The sequence below is a fragment of the Anomaloglossus baeobatrachus genome, chromosome 5, assembly GCF_048569485.1.
Source record: "Anomaloglossus baeobatrachus isolate aAnoBae1 chromosome 5, aAnoBae1.hap1, whole genome shotgun sequence".
NCBI lineage: Eukaryota > Metazoa > Chordata > Amphibia > Anura > Aromobatidae > Anomaloglossus > Anomaloglossus baeobatrachus.
In genome coordinates this window covers 184,275,524-184,292,130 of record NC_134357.1, presented here as the reverse complement: position 1 = coordinate 184,292,130, position 16,607 = coordinate 184,275,524, and the positions used below count along the sequence as shown (strand labels likewise).

Below are 16,607 nucleotides of genomic sequence, written 5' to 3'. Positions count from 1 at the left end.
TCTCCCAGTTGTAACTTGACAAACATGGGACGGTCTCGTCATCTTCAACAGTCTACCCGTACCAGTAGGACCGTATCTGGTGCTGGTAACAGCAATTTTATGGAATCTTTTCATAATTTTTTTAGACCCTCTTTTGCAAGGCCACCAGAGACAACAAGTCTGACACATAGTCAACGGCTGGAGAGGATGATACAGGAGTATCTCCAAATGAACATCGATGCCATGACTTTGCAAATGGAGCCTTGCTCCTTTTGGGCTTCAAATCTAGAAAAATGGCCAGAGCTCTCCAGTTACGCCTTGGAGATTTTGTCGTGTCCAGCTGCCAGCATTGTCTCTGAACGTGTCTTCAGTGCTGCTGGGTGTGTGCTGACAGATAAGCGCACGCGTCTGTCCAGTGACAATGTGGACAGACTGACGTTCATCAAAATGAACAAGTCATGGATCCAGAAGGAATTTACTACCCCTGTGTCATCCTGGGGAGAGTAAATGCTTGTGGATTTGGAATGTGCTTGATGCAAATCAAAACATCATGTTTGCAACTAGGGCACAAGTGCTGCCACTGATGGGGTGTCTGTGGGGCACAATTTTTGGAAAAAAGGGAGACTCCGCTTGGAGTAACCCTTGCTTGCTGTGTTTTTAAAAGAAGCCAAGATGAACAGAGCTGGGATCAGGAAAGACTTTGCTACCTACCCTGGTGTCATCCTGGGGACGGTTAATTAGGCCGTATTTTTGAATGTGCTTGATGCAAATCTAGCTGTGAAGTGCACAACTAGGGCACAAGTGCTGCCACTGACTGGGTGGGTGTGTGTGGGGCACAATTTTTGGAAAAAAAGGGAGACTCCGCTTGGAGTAACCCTTGCTTGCTGTGTTTTTAAAAGAAGCCAAGATGAACAGAGCTGGGATCAGGAAAGACTTTGCTACCTACCCTGGTGTCATCCTGGGGACGGTTAATTAGGCCGTATTTTTGAATGTGCTTGATGCAAATCTAGCTGTGAAGTGCACAACTAGGGCACAAGTGCTGCCACTGAATGGGTGGGTGTGTGTGGGGCACAATTTTTGGAAAAAAAGGGAGACTCCGCTTGGAGTAACCCTTGCTTGCTGTGTTTTTAAAAGAAGCCAAGATGAACAGAGCTGGGATCAGGAAAGACTTTGCTACCTACCCTGGTGTCATCCTGGGGATGGTTAATTAGGCCGTATTTTTGAATGTGCTTGATGCAAATCTAGCTGTGAAGTGCACAACTAGGGCACAAGTGCTGCCACTGAATGGGTGGGTGTGTGTGGGGCACAATTTTTGGAAAAAAAGGGAGACTCCGCTTGGAGTAACCCTTGCTTGCTGTGTTTTTAAAAGAAGCCAAGATGAACAGAGCTGGGATCAGGAAAGACTTTGCTACCTACCCTGGTGTCATCCTGGGGACTGTTAATTAGGCCGTATTTTTGAATGTGCTTGATGCAAATCTAGCTGTGAAGTGCACAACTAGGGCACAAGTGCTGCCACTGAATGGGTGGGTGTGTGTGGGGCACAATTTTTGGAAAAAAAGGGAGACTCCGCTTGGAGTAACCCTTGCTTGCTGTGTTTTTAAAAGAAGCCAAGATGAACAGAGCTGGGATCAGGAAAGACTTTGCTACCTACCCTGGTGTCATCCTGGGGACGGTTAATTAGGCCGTATTTTTGAATGTGCTTGATGCAAATCTAGCTGTGAAGTGCACAACTAGGGCACAAGTGCTGCCACTGAATGGGTGGGTGTGTGTGGGGCACAATTTTTGGAAAAAAAGGGAGACTCCGCTTGGAGTCACCTTGCGGTGTTTTACATGATTTTAGAAGGGCGTGCCATGGCTATATCTGTGTGTCCTCCTCTTTTTCCTTGTCCAGCTCTTTTGTTTTCACATGAGAATTTGTCCTTGTCATTTTCCCATGTGTTTGTGTTGTGAGTTGTTTGTCACCTTTTGGACACCTTTGAGGGTGTTTTCTAGGTGTTTTTATGTGTTTGTGATTGCCTGCCATTGTTTCCTATGCAGTTCGAGTTCGGTTCGTCGAACGTTCGACGAGCTGAACTTGAACGGGACCTCCGTTCGGCGAGCCGACCTCGAGCCGAACCGGGACCGGTTCGCTCATCTCTAATCCCCAGTTACCATGACTTTGTCCCAATCTACACATTTAAGCTCTTCCCTTAATTTGTTGAAATCAGCTTTCCTAAAATTCCAGGTTTTAGCATTTCCCCTTTGAAATGTTCTATTGAATATTACGTTGAAGCTTACCATATTATGATCGCTGGTGCCCAAGTGCTCCCGGACCTGTAGATCTGAAATTGTATCCGGTCTATTTGACAGGACCAGATCTAGCAAATTATCTCCCCTCATCGGTTCATCTACCATCTGAGAGAGGAAATTGTCTTGAATAGTAGATAAGAATTTACAGCTTTTAGCACAACCAGAAGATTCTATGTCCCACTGTATGTCTGGATAGTTGAAATCCCCCATAATAAGAACCCGATTATTATTATTAGCTGCCTTTTCAATTTGTCCCAGCATTGCATACTGTATTTGTTCAGGCATGTTAGGAGGCTTATAGCAAACTCCAATTAGCATTTTTCCATTATTCCCCTCCCCATGTACATTTACCCATACTGACTCTACATTGTTGCAGTTCCCCCCAATGTCATCATTCAACACAGGTTTTAGGTTAGATTTGATAAATATACACACCCCACCACCTTTTTTGTCTTTCCTGTCCCTCCTAAATGTACTATAACCCTGTATGTTTGTCACCCAGTCATGGCTTTCATCCAGCCAGGTTTCCGTAATGCCCACCACATCATAATCCATGGTTGACATAAGAGTCTCCAATTCATTCATTTTGTTTGCAAGATTTCTTGCATTTGCCAGTAGACATTTAATACTATTAACACCTTTATTACTTCTAGCCTCCCTACGTTCCTTGCATGTCCCATCCCTTGTGTATGGCCTGAAAGTTTTTCAGCATAATATAATTGATCAATTTTCAAGAGAAGTTGTGAGAGGGTGGGAGTCTTTATTGTGCGCCACATTGAGGCAATAAGAAGCTTACAGGCGGAACCCACAAATGTCGCTAGTTTCGAGTTGGCCATATCTTTAGGCCACATTGGAAAATTTAAAAGTATTTGTCCCGGGTCCAGTTGCACCGCTTTGCCTGTGAGTTCAGACAAGAGTTGTGATGTATTCTTCCAAAGGGGCTGTAAAATTGGACATGTCCACCACACATGAAGATAAGTTCCTCTGTCCCCCACACATCTCCAGAATTGATCTGAGGAGGAGGTGGTCCAAGTATTAGATAATGTGGGAACAATGTACCATCTCGCAGCCACTTTAAACGAATTCTCCTGGACTCTAACACAACATGACGACCCATGTGAGGCACTATGAATTTGGTTCGCTTGTATATCAGTGAACGTAATGTTCGAATCCCTCTCCCATCCCAACAGATATGTTCTTTTCACTACCAGTTTTTTAGTAAGCAAAGTATAGATGAGAAAGTATTTTTTTTGGTGTCTTTGTTTGCGTGCAAAAGGATTCAAAAGTTGTTAGGGGTCTGTTGAGATAAGATTGTGTCAGTAATGGTTGGATCACATGTTTTATCTTCATGTAGTGAAGGAATGTAAGTTTAGCAAGGAGAAGAATCTTACACATATCCTTTTTAGAAACCAGAGAACCTTCGATCAAAAGATCTGTCACAGGGACTTTTGCGTTGCTTAGATAATTGGATTTTGTGGAGTTTGCTAGGTTTATACTGGCATCTAAGATATCAGAGATTGGGGTTAGGGGAGAGATAAGTGGGGCTAAGATCTCACTATTTTTATTCTAGTTCTTTAAGAGTGTCCTTGTTAGTTCATTGGAGTAAGTTCTTCTGTCTTTGTGGCAGGGGGGTGAGAATAATAAGGCTCGTAAAGGGGTAGGGGACAAATATTCCTCAACTGTCGTCCATAACTTATTCGGGGGACATCTAATCCAGTCTACTGCTCTAGAGAGAACAGCAGCTTGATAATACAGTGCCTACAAGTAGTATTCAACCCCATGCAGATTTAGCAGGTTTACACATTCGGAATTAACTTGGCATTGTGACATTTGGACTGTAGATCAGCCTGGAAGTGTGAAATGCACTGCAGCAAAAAAGAATGTTATTTCTTTTTTTTGTAAATTGTGAAAAGTTTATTCAGAGGGTCATTTATTATTCAACCCCTCAATCCACCAGAATTCTGTTTGGTTCCCCTAAAGTATTAAGAAGTATTTCAGGCACAAAGAACAATGAGCTTCACATGTTTGGATTAATTATCTCTTTTTCCAGCCTTTTCTGACTAATTAAGACACTCCCCAAACTTGTGAACAGCACTCAACCTTGAGACAAGAGACAAGATCGTGGAGGGTCACAAGGCTGTCAAGGGGTACAAAACCCTTTCCAAGGAGTTGGGCCTACCTGTCTCCACTGTGGGGAGCATCATCCGGAAGTGGAAGGCTTATGGAACTACTGTTAGCCTTCCACGGCCTGGACAGCCTTTGAAAGTTTCCACCTGTGCTGAGGCCAGGCTTGTCCGAAGAGTCAAGGCTAACCCAAGGACAACAAAGAATGAGCTCCGGGAAGATCTCATGGCAGTGGGGACATTGGTTTCAGTCAATACCATAAGTAACGTACTCCACCGCAATGGTCTCCGTTCCAGACGACCCCGTAAGGTACCTTTACTTTCAAAGCGTCATGTCAAGGCTCGTCTACAGTTTGCTCATGATCACTTGGAGGACTCTGAGACAGACTGGTTCAAGGTTCTCTAGTCTGATGAGACCAAGATCGAGATCTTTGGTGCCAACTACACACGTGACGTTTGGAGACTGGATGGCACTGCATACGACCCCAAGAATACCATCCCTACAGTCAAGCATGGTGGTGGCAGCATCATGCTGTAGGGCTGTTTCTCAGCCAAGGGGCCTGGCCATCTGGTCCGCATCCATGGGAAGATGGATAGCACGGCCTACCTGGAGATTTTGGCCAAGAACCTCCGCTCCTCCATCAAGGATCTTAAGATGAGTCGTCATTTCATCTTCCAACAAGACAACGACCCAAAGCACACAGCCAAGAAAACCAAGGCCTGGTTCAAGAGGGAAAAAATCAAGGTGTTGCAGTGGCCTAGTCAGTCTCCTGACCTTAACCCAATTGAAAACTTGTGGAAGGAGCTCAAGATTAAAGTCCACATGAGACACCCAAAGAACCTAGATAACTTGGAGAAGATCTGCATGGAGGAGTGGGCCAAGATAACTCCAGAGACCTGTGCCGGCCTGATCAGGTCTTATAAAAGACGATTATTAGCTGTAATTGCAAACAAGGGTTATTCCACAAAATAATAAACCTAGGGGTTGAATAATAATTGACCCACACTTTTATGTTGAAAATTTATTAAAATTTAACTGAGCAACATAACTTGTTGGTTTGTAAGATTTATGCATCTGTTAATAAATCCTGCTCTTGTTTGAAGTTTGCAGGCTCTAACTTATTTGCATCTTATCAAACCTGCTAAATCTGCAGGGGGTTGAATACTACTTGTAGGCACTGTATATGGAGATATTGGGTAGTCCCATGTCCCCTTTACCCCTTGTGAGGCTTAGTGTGTGGAAACTAATTCTCAGTTTATGCTTGTTCCAGATATAATTGGAAATTAAAGAGTTACTTTTGGAAAGAAAAGACTTGGGGATTGGTATGGGTAATGTGGCGCCCCAGGACCTGGTCGCCACAACAGCATTGCCCCTCCAAAGGGTTAATGCTGAGCCTGGAGATAATTGGGGAAATCATTGGCCAGTAGGTACCAACATCCAACGCAGTTTCTCCCTCAGGCCAGGAGAGGGAGCTCTGAACTTGGAGTTCCAGGGAGCATTCCTCAAGCCTGACCTGAGGGAGGAGTTAGTTTTCAGTCTGTTAGGGAAGTCTGGAGTGTGAAGACGCAGAGTAGTGCTGTCCTGTGGACTGGGGCCTGGAGCTGGAATAGCTTGGCCCAGTGAAGCAGGATTGGCAGAGAGGCACAGAAGAGACTTAGACATCGTATTCTGTGGTTGCCAGGGTGTAATACCCTTCTCTGGTAGCCGAATCCGAAGGGCAGGAGGACTGCAGGTCTTCTGGCCCCCCAAAGCAAACTGAAGGTACAGCTGCATCACCAGGGTCCGGTGTGTACTCCAGCAGAGAAGCATCAGAGAGGGCCTGCGCAGCCTACCACACAGGGAGAGGGACGTACCACCGGTCCCAGCAGCAAGAGGGCCATTGCTAACTCAGAGTGCAGGGTCCTATGAAAGCAAAGAAAGAACAGGGAGTAGACCTCATACACAGCTGGCCAAAAAGATACCTCAGTTACTTCCAGGCCAGCCGGAGCCCTCTACCACCTGTAACGGTCTCCCAGGACTAACCGTTTGCACAGTAAAAGAGGAGAAGGTAAAGAGACTGTTGTTTGTGTCTGGTCCTTTCACCGCCCTGTCGGCCCTGCATTACACCGCAACTACATCGACACTTACAAGCACCAACTGTTGTCCCGGGGCACCGCTCCACCTGTGGGGAGCAGGACCATCCAAGCTGCCATTCCACCAGCCTCGGAGGCCCCATACAGCAGCGGCGGTTTAAATGCCGCAAACCACAGGTGGCATCACGAATAATACAAACTTTAATCACCCCCAAGTCACCAGCCATATTAATTGACCCCACCAGGGTACGGAGTCGGGCCCAGCCACCACTGACGTCCCCCGGACTAGTCCGGCCCGGCATCGGGTGTCCCATAGCCCTGGCGTGGGCGAGTCAACCTTGGCGTCACGAACAGGATAACGTGCCCGGTCCCACCGGGTATTGTGCGCCTGAAAAGACTGTGTTTTACTGTTGAAAATTGCCGCCGGCATTAGCATTGCTGAGCGCAGGAAGAAAGGGGGCATGCCCAAAAAAGAGCGCAAAGGAAGCGCGCCATCAGAGCAGAGAGCCATTAACCCCGCGCGACTCTGAAGAGTTCTTGAAAAGGGAGCGGAGCCTGGTAAGGTCAACTAAGGGGGAGGAAGATGTCCGATTCAGAGGGAGAACAGGTGGCTGTGATAGCTCAAGACACAGCAGCACCGGCCCATGTGATCCCAGTCGCCGTTGCCCCAGCTCCTGCTGCAGCGCCTGTAATGCCGCTCACCATGCCATACCTTCCGGGAGCGGACTGGCTACCGCAGTACTCCGGGGAGTCACATACCCTGAGCGACTTCAGAGAAAGACTGCACAGCTTGTTTAGAGTGTATCCGTTGACTGAGAGTCAGAAGGTGGGCATATTAATGGGGCAGCTAGCCGGCGCGGCCCAGCGTGAAGTGAAGTCCTGGCCTGACACAGATAAAGGGACAGCAACCCAGATACTGGCTAAGTTAAGGAGTACTTTTGACACCCGCACCGCAGCAGAAATAAAAATGAGATTCTTTGGGTTCAAGCAACAGGCCACAGACAGCATACGGGACTATGCCTTAAACTTGCAGGAGGCCCTGAAAGCAGTTAAACAGGTGGACCCAGAGAGTGTACGTGAAGAAGACAAGCTCCTAACTGAGCAGTTCATAGAAGGACTCCTGTCAGACGCCCACAGGACCCAGCTGCGTATCATGGTCCTGCAGAACCCTGCTCTGGACTTTGCAAAGTTTAAGGACCAGGCCATCCGGGTACTGAGAGAATCTACACCGAATGACATGGTACCCCTCCGGCCTCTTGCTATCACATACCCAGAGGTGGTGCCTGCAACACGAGCCGCTGCAGGGGCTGAGGCGCAGACCCTAGATAAAGATCCCGCTGCGGAGCTGAGACAACAGTTCCAAGAACTGACAAAGACTGTAGCTGCCCTTGCAAAGACCGTGTAGTCTCTACAAGGGACCCCACCGCCGGCGAGAATCGAGTTGGCCTCCAGTCCAGATGACGTCCCGTGGATGCGACAAAGGAGGATTGCGCCGACCAGAGGAAAAGATACAGACCGGTATGATTCTGCTGGACAACCGATCTGCCGATGCTGCAGCCAGGCGGGCCACTTAGCAAGGCACTGTCCTTTAAATGGGCCGAACCTGGGGCCAGGAGCCAACCCCCTGGTGTAAGGAAGCCCGGCTCAACTCCCAGTCGCAGCAAGTATGTGGGAGGACGACCGGTCATTCCTATTGTGCTGGATGGGATCCCTTTGAATGCCCTCCTGGATACAGGGTCCCAGGTAACAACCATCACTTATAAACTGTACAAAAGATATTGGGCTGATTCAGACATTGACCATGGCCCAGATGATGATTTAACAGTTGTGGCCAGTAATGGTCAGCCCTTGCCTCAAATTTTGTATAAGGAAGTAACCATTAAAGTGGGGCGGGTAGAATTGCCATGTCAGGGGATGATAATTGTAGATATTGATCGCAAAGAATCTAACCCACTGCTAACAATTTGTACCAATGTGATGGAAAATTGTCTTGCCGAAGTGATAATTTTGTTGCAGCAGGCATCCGAAAATGCCAGCTCCGGGCAGCAGCGTGCCCTACAGAGGGAGATCAGAGCCCTGATGAGAAGGCAGCAGGTAGAGCTGGCCGGAGGAGAAATTGGCAATGTAAGGGTAAGTGACCCTCTCCCCATTGCAATTCCCCCAAAAAGTGAAATGTTGATATGGTGTCGGGCAGCAATAGGCCTCAAGGGTCAAGATTACCAGGCCCTGGTGGAACCTGTGTATTCAGACAGTAGGCCTGGAGTCCTGATAGCCAGAGGGATAGCAGACGTCCGCAAGGGAAAAGTGCCCGTCCGCGTCCTGAATTGTGGGGAGGAGGAGGCCAAATTGCCCCGGTACGCCACTGGTCTCTGTGTCTCAGGCCCTGGCACCGACAGCGTGCTCCTAGGCCTCAGCTGGGTTATGGATCCCAAAAGGTCTCAAAATAGGATTCCCCAGCAAGCAGTCTTGAAGTGTCGTTTAGGGAGAAGAGGGGAGCTTTGGCATGTGTTTTTGCCGGCTGGGGAAGGAGGATGCTGCTGGATGTGCTGGAGCTCCTTCACATGCGTCTGCCTCTGCCCACGGCCATTTTGGACTCAATTGAATGCTATTTGATGGCAATTTTGGTATAGAACATTTTAGATCGGGTCAAATTTATCTTGTGCTTTATGCTGAGCAAATATACAGTACAAACCAAAAGTTTGGACACACCTCATCTCTAGAACAACTGTTAAGAGGAGACTTTGTGCAGCAGGCCTTCATGGTAAAATAGCTGCTAGGAAACCACTGCTAAGGACAGGCAACAAGCAGAAGAGACTTGTTTGGGCTAAATAACACAAGGAATGGACATTAGACCAGTGGAAATCTGTGCTTTGGTCTGATGAGTCCAAATTTGAGATCTTTGGATCCAACCACCGTGTCTTTGTAGAAAAAGTGAACGGATGGACTCTACATGCCTGGTTCCCACCGTGAACCATGGAGGAGGAGGTGTGATGGTGTAGGGGTGCTTTGCTGGTGACACTGTTGGGGATTTATTCAAAATTGAAGGCATACTGATCCAGCATGGCTGCCACAGCATCTTGCAGCTGCATGCTATTCCATCCGGTTTGCGTTTAGTTGGACCATCATTTATTTTTCAACAGGATAATGACCCCAAACACACCTCCAGGCTATGTAAGGGCTATTTGACTAAGAAGGAGAGTGATGGGGTGCTATGCCACATGATCTGGCCTCCACAGTCACCAGACCTGAACCCAATTGAGATGGTTTGGGGTGAGCTGGACTGCAGAGTGAAGGCAAAAGGGCCAACAAGTGCTAAGAATCTCTGGGAGCTTTTTCAAGACTGTTGGAAAACCATTTACGGTGACTACTTCTTTAAGCCCATCAAGAGAATGCCAAGAGTGTGCAATGCAGTAATGAAAGCAAAAGGTGGCTACTTTAAAGAACCTAGAATATAAGACATATTTTCAGTTGTTTCACACTTTAAGTATTTCATTCCACATGTTTTAATTCATAGTTTTGATGCCTTCAATGTGAATCTACAATTTTTAGAGTCATGAAAATAAAGATAACTCTTTGAATGAGAATGTGTGTCAAAACTTTTTGTCGGTACTGTATATATCGGGATTTCCATCTACATCTTTGGAATATGTGATTCAGGTAAATCCCCTGATGGATCCATTCACTAATGAGACAGCAGAGTTATTCTGGGCTCCATTTGGCCTCTGTTCCATGGTGTCTGTCTTTTCAAAGGTGAACAAAACTGTTGATGACTGCAGTTTTCTGCAAGCTTAAAAAGATGCATAAAAAGATGGACACTGCTGTACCACAGCCAAGACGTGACTCCCTCTGCATCATTACATCTAATTTTCCATTTGGAATTTTGTCTGACTCACATTTTTCAGAGATTCATGGTATGTGCCTATGATCTGTACATGCTGCGTCCTGGACACAGTGTGTCTTCTCCTATCAGGATTTGGGACGCTATGGACTTTTGCCCTGTTTTCCAGCTGAGGAGACTTGCGTCTCCGCAGCATAAATTGACATGCTGCATCTAGGGAAGCCACACTGCATGTCAGTTTACGCTGCAGAGAATAGAAGTGCAGTGGGCATAAGATTTCTATAAATCTATACACTGAGCTTGTACTGTACAATGCAGCTGTTTGGATGCAGTGAAAACACACTGCATCCAAAACACTGCTATTCCTGATTGTGGGCACACACCCTTACTTGTAATGCCGGTGCAAGCTTACAATGTAGAGTGCAGGATAAATATGAGCCACGCCGATCTGTGATCTTTTAGAGACAGAATGAACAAATCAACAGCAGGTGAAAAATTAGCTTTATTTATTTTCTTCATGTGGTATAAGTAATTAGGTGTTTTTTTTTCCTCCAGTCAGTATGATTACAGCGATACCAGATTTATATTGTTTTTTTCAGGTTTGGCCACTATCACACTAAAAACGCTTTTTTACAAATAAAATGGGGTTTTTTTTGCATCACCAGATTTTGAAGGCTATAGTTTTTTTATTTTTCTGCTGACAGGGTCATGTGAGGGCTTGTTGCAGGATGAGTTGGAGGTTTATTGGTGCCATTTTTGTTCACATAATTTTGATCGCTTTCTATTTCAGTTTTTGTTAGGCAGAATCAAAAAGAAACAGCAACTCAGAAATATGGGTTTTTTTGTATTTTTTTTATACTGTTCACCGTGCCATAAAAGTGATAACAGTTTTATTTTTCAGTTTGGTACAATTAAAGTGATATCACATGTATAGTTTTTTTAAGATTTGCAATTTTTACACCATAAAAACTATTTTATAGGAGAAAAAAAGTTTTTGCATTGCTGTATTCTGAGAGCTATAGCTTTTTTTATTTTTTGGCTGATAAAGCTGTATGGCAGCTTTTTTTTGCAGGACAATATGATGTTTTTATTGTTACCATTTTTATTGACATATGACTTTTTGATCGCATTTTATTCCACTTTTTTTGACAGCTGTATGATAAAAAGACAGTTTTTGCTATATTTTTTAGTTATTTTTTTATGGTGTTTACTGAAGGGGTTAACTAATATGACTTTTTTATAGCTCTGGTTGTTACGAACGCAGCGATCCCAAATATGTGTACTTTTTTGTTTATTACACAAATATAACTACTTAGATTTTTTTTATTTTTTTGCTCTTTATTTTCTGTTTTTTTTAAATATTTTAACTATTTTTTTAAAACATTTTTTATTTTTTTTACTTAGTCCCTTTATGCAGAACATCACAGCTGTCAGAGCTTCACTGAGAAAGCCTATGTGATCATGCTGCAGGCATGATAACTTAGGCTTCCCATAGTCAGGTGACCCAGAGGTCATCGAGACGACCTGGAGTCACCATGACAACAATCGGGCTCTCACGATTACATCGCGGGGGTCCTGATCAGAGGTGAGCACCATCCCTCTCTTAATCTCTTAATCTCCTAAGTGCCGTGATCAGTCAAGATCACAGCAATTAGTGCTTAACCCCTTCAGCCCCAGAGCGTTTTCCGTTTTTGCAGTTTTTTTTTTTGCTCCACCTCTTCCGAGAGCCGTAACTTTTTTATTTTTATGTCAATCTTTCCATATGAGTGTAAGTATTACCATATAGTGTACTGGCAAACAGCAAAAAAAATCCAAGTGTGGAAAAACTGAAAAAAAAGTGTGATCACAATAGTTTTTGGGATATTTTATTCACCGTGTTCACTATATGGTAAAACTGATGTGTCATTGTGATGCCTGAGGTCGGTGCAAGTTTGTAGACACCAAACATGTATAGGTTTACTTGTATCTAAGGGGTTAAAAAAAATTCACAAGTTTGTCCAATAAAAGTGGCACACGTTTTGTGCAATTTTCCGAAACCCGTACCATTCTCATTTTTCGGGATCTATGGCTCTGTGATGGCTTATTTTTTGCGTCTAGAGCTGAAGTTTCTAATGGTACCATTTTTGCGTAGATGCTATGTTTTGATCACCTGTTATTGCATTTTGCGCAAAACTTGCGGCGACCAAAAAACAAAATTTTGGCGTTTGGAATTTTTTTGCTACTACGCCGTTTACTGATCAGATTAATTGATTTTACAGTTTGATAGATTGGGCGTTTCTGAACGTGGCAATACCAAATATGTGTATTTTTTTATTTTTTTAACCCTTCAATTTTCAATGGGGCGAAAGGGGGTGATCTGAACTTTTAGGTTTTTGGGATTTTTTTATATTTTTTAAAACTTTTTTTTTTACTTGTTTTTATTTTTGTTTTACTAGTCCCCCTAGGGGGCTATATAGATCAATAATCCGATCACTCTGCCCTATCTGTAGATCTCAGCTACAGAGCCAAGATCTGCCGATATGCTGCTTTACTTTCCGTGCTGGCACTGAGAGGAAGTGACTCATTTTAGCTACAGGCATCATCACAAGACCCTGTGCTACCATGTCAACCACTGATAGTCACGTTATGACGCACGTGACTTCCGGTGGGGGTGGCGATAAGTAAAAGTAATGGCCGCGCGCATATACATCTCGCTGCCAGAATTTGGCAGCGAAATGTAAGGGGTTAAATGTTGCGGGTGGAATGCGATTCCACTCGTAACATGCAGGCACACACGCCAGCTGTTGAAAACAGCTGATATGTTCGCGGTTCGCCACGACCTGACCACGGCAGGGGGCGGGGATTAACCTCACACGATCCATGATGGATACATCCGTCATTGGTCATGAAGGGGTTAAACAACCAGGAAGGCCACGATTTTGGATGCACAGCCCCCTGTGCTCCAGCAATTGCTAGGACGTACTGTTAATTCCTTGGTCGTTAAGTAACGTTAAGAAAGGACGATACAGTACGAACAAGGTCATAAAAAGGTTAAAGTAGTCTGAATACATTTTTTTTATTTTTTTTTTTAAAAAAGGTTGCATCATCTTTTATCACAAGAATACAACCAACGTTTTTACTTGAACAATGCAGTTGGGAAAATTATTATTATTATTATTTATTATTATATCGCCATCAATTCCATGGCACTTTACATGTGGAAGAGGTATACATAATAGGGACAAGTACAATAATCATAAACAATACAGACTGGTACAGGAGGATAGAGTTCCCTGACCACGAGGACTCCCAGTCTACAAGTTATAGGTGAGGATACAGGTTAGGGTAGAGCTGGTTGTGCGGTGCTATATCAGACTGAGGGTTACGGCAGGTTGTAGGCTTGTCGGAAGAGGTGGGTCTTCAGGTTCCTTTTGAAGCTTGTCAAGGTAGGCGAGAGTCTGATGTGTTGTGGCAAAGCATTCCAGAGTATGGGGGTGGCACGGGAGAAATCTTGGATGTGATGGTGGGAAGAGGAGATGAGAGGGGAGTAGAGAAAGATCTTGTGAGGATCAAAGGTTTCGTGCAGGTAAGTACCGGGAGACTAGGTCACAGATGTAGGGAGAAGACAGGTTGTGGATGGCTTTGTATTTCATGGTTAGTGTTTTGAATTGGAGTCGTTGGGCAATGGGAAGCCAGTGAAGGGATTGGCAGAGAGAAGAGGTCAGGGAGTAGCGGGGGGACAGGTGGATGGGCAGAATAGTTTAGAATAGACTGTAGGGGTGCGAGACTGTTAAAAGGGAGGCCACAGAGCAGGAGGTTGCAATAATCCAGGCGGATGATAATAATGGTATGTACTAGGGTTTTTGCAGCTTCTTGGGAAAGGAATGTACGGATCCGAGAAATATTTTTGAGTTGGAGGCGGCAGGAGGTGAAGAGGGCTTGGATGTGTGGCTTGAAAGAGAGATCAGAGTCTAGGATTACTCTCAGGCAGTGAGCACACAGCACTGGGGAAAGTGAGCAGCCATTGACATTGATGGATATGTCAGGTGGGGGGGTTGAGTGAGGAGGAGGAAAGACAATGAATTCTGTTTTGTCCATGTTCAGTTTTAAGAATCGAGCAGAGAAAAAGGATGAAATAGCAGACAGACATTGTGAGATTCTAGTTAGTAGGGAGGTGATGTCAGGTCTAGAGAGGTAGATCTGCATATCATCAGCATAGTGATGATACTGAAAGCCGTGGGACTCTATGAGCTGTCCCAGGCCGAAGGTGTAAATGGAGAACAGCAGAGGTCCAAGAACTGAACCTTGGGGGACACCGACAGATAGGGGTCGAGATGAGGAAGTGGTGTGAGAGTGGGAGACAATGAAAGTTCGGTTGGTTAAATATGAGGAGATCCAAGATATAATGCCAAGTCTGTGATGCCCAGAGGCGAGAGAATTTGTAGTATAAGGGAGTGGTCTACTGTGTCAAAGGCATAGGACAGGTCCAGGAGGAGGAGGACAGAGTAGTGTTGCTTGGATTTTGCGGTTAGTAGGTTGTTAGTGAGTGACTTTGTTTAGGGCAGTTTCAGTGGAATGATGGGGTCGGAAGCCAGATTGTAACCGGTCAAAGAGGGAACAGGAAGAGAGGTATGAGGACAGTTCAAGGTGGACATGCTGTTCCAGTAGTTTTGAGGCATAAGGGAGAAGTGATATGGGGCGATAGTTTGACACAGAGGAAGGGTCAAGGGAGGGCTTTTTGAGGATGTGTGTGATGGAGGCATGTTTAAAACATGAAGGGAATACATCAGTTGTTAGTGATAGGTTGAAGAGATGGGTTAGGGTTGGGAGGAAGACTGTGGTGAGACTGGGGATGAGGTGAGATGGGTTAGGGTTGGGAGGAAGACTGTGGTGAGATTGGGGATGAGGTGGGATGGGAGTGGATCAAGCAGGCAGGTTGTGAGATGTGATCTTGAGAGTAAAGTGGAAAGATGATCTTCTGTCAGGGTGGAGAAGCTGGATTTGGAGGAAGAAGGCTGAGTAGTTGTGAGGAGATGCTGTGGTGATTGTGGGCCAAAGCTTGCTCTGATGTTGTCAATCTTCTGCTTGAAGAAAGAGGCAAAATCTTCAGCTGAGATGTGAAGAGAGGGAGGTGGTGCTGGTGGACGGAGGAGAGAGTTGAAAGTGTTGAATAGCTGTTTAGGGTTGTGGGATAGAGAGGATATTAGGGATGAGAAGTAGGTTTGTTTTGCAGCAGTGAGTGAAGACTTAAAAGTGGTGAGAGCCTGTTTGTATGTAATGAAGCGCTCAGTGGAATGAGACCTCTTCCATCTGCGCTCACTCAGCAATTCTGGAAGCCCGTCTCAATTCTTTAGTCTGGCTCGTGTGCCAGAGTTGCCTGTTGATTGGGTCAGCTAATTCGAGAGCTGCAGAGATGGTGGTGTTGTATAAAGTGGCAGCAGCATCTGCATCGTGTGAAGAAGCAATGTCTGCAAGAGGAAAAAAAGACTGAGAAAGTGAGTGTAAGTCAAGGTGATTGAGATTTCTGCGGGGGTGTGAAAGTTTGTGGAGGGGGGTTGTGTACTTCGAGAAGAGAGGGAAGAGAATGTGGGTAGGTTGTGGTCCGACAGGGGGAGAGGTGCGTTACAGAGGTTAGATAGGGAACAGAGGCGAGTGAAGATGAGGTCCAGCGTGTGGACATCTTTGTGAGTAGCTGCAGAGGACCATTGGGTGAGGCCGAAGGAGGAAGCGAGTGTTAGAATTTTAGACACAGATGAGTGAGAAGTGTCAATGGGGATGTTAAAGTCACCCATGATGATGGTGGGGATGTCGGTGGAAATGTAATGTAGCCAGGTGGTGAAATGGTCAAAAAAGGTTGTGGCTTGCCCTGGGGGGAGTTAAATGACAGCCAGTTGTAGGTTGGAAGGGAAGTAGATTTGTAATGCGTGCACCTCAAAAGAGGGGAAAGTAACAGAGGGTGGTAGTGGAATTGGTGTGGCTGCCTTTTTTCATTGTCCAATTGTACAAGCCATATTTGCAAATACATAAACTTATAAATGTATTTTCTTTTGTAGAATTGTCTACAAATATCCAGAGCAAGTTATCGTCACTTGAAGCACAGCTGAATCAGTTGCAGCTTAGTGTATCAAAAAGGATAAAAGGTTTGTTCAGTTAGAAGTATATTTCTGCCATATACCAATGTTTATCATATGAAAAACTAATATAGAAACTGTAGTAGACATGAATTCATGTCCATCATATATTTTAACCTCTTCCTGATCTATGGCATACTGGTACATCATGTGTGGGGTACCTGAGCCTGCATCTTTCCAGGCAGATGATGAGTT

At 45.2% G+C, this 16,607-nt stretch overlaps 1 protein-coding gene across 1 annotated transcript in view; it reads left to right on the top strand.

Moving 5' to 3' along the window:
* Positions 1 to 16,607, top strand: part of LOC142309851 (mannose-binding protein A-like) — a 225,420-nt gene that overhangs the window by 151,952 nt on the left and 56,861 nt on the right. Inside the window, exons 6-7 of the mRNA XM_075347307.1 lie at positions 3,579 to 3,593; positions 16,335 to 16,421. Of these exons, the coding sequence (XP_075203422.1) occupies positions 3,579 to 3,593; positions 16,335 to 16,421 (102 nt within the window). The remainder of the gene's footprint in view (positions 1 to 3,578; positions 3,594 to 16,334; positions 16,422 to 16,607) is intronic.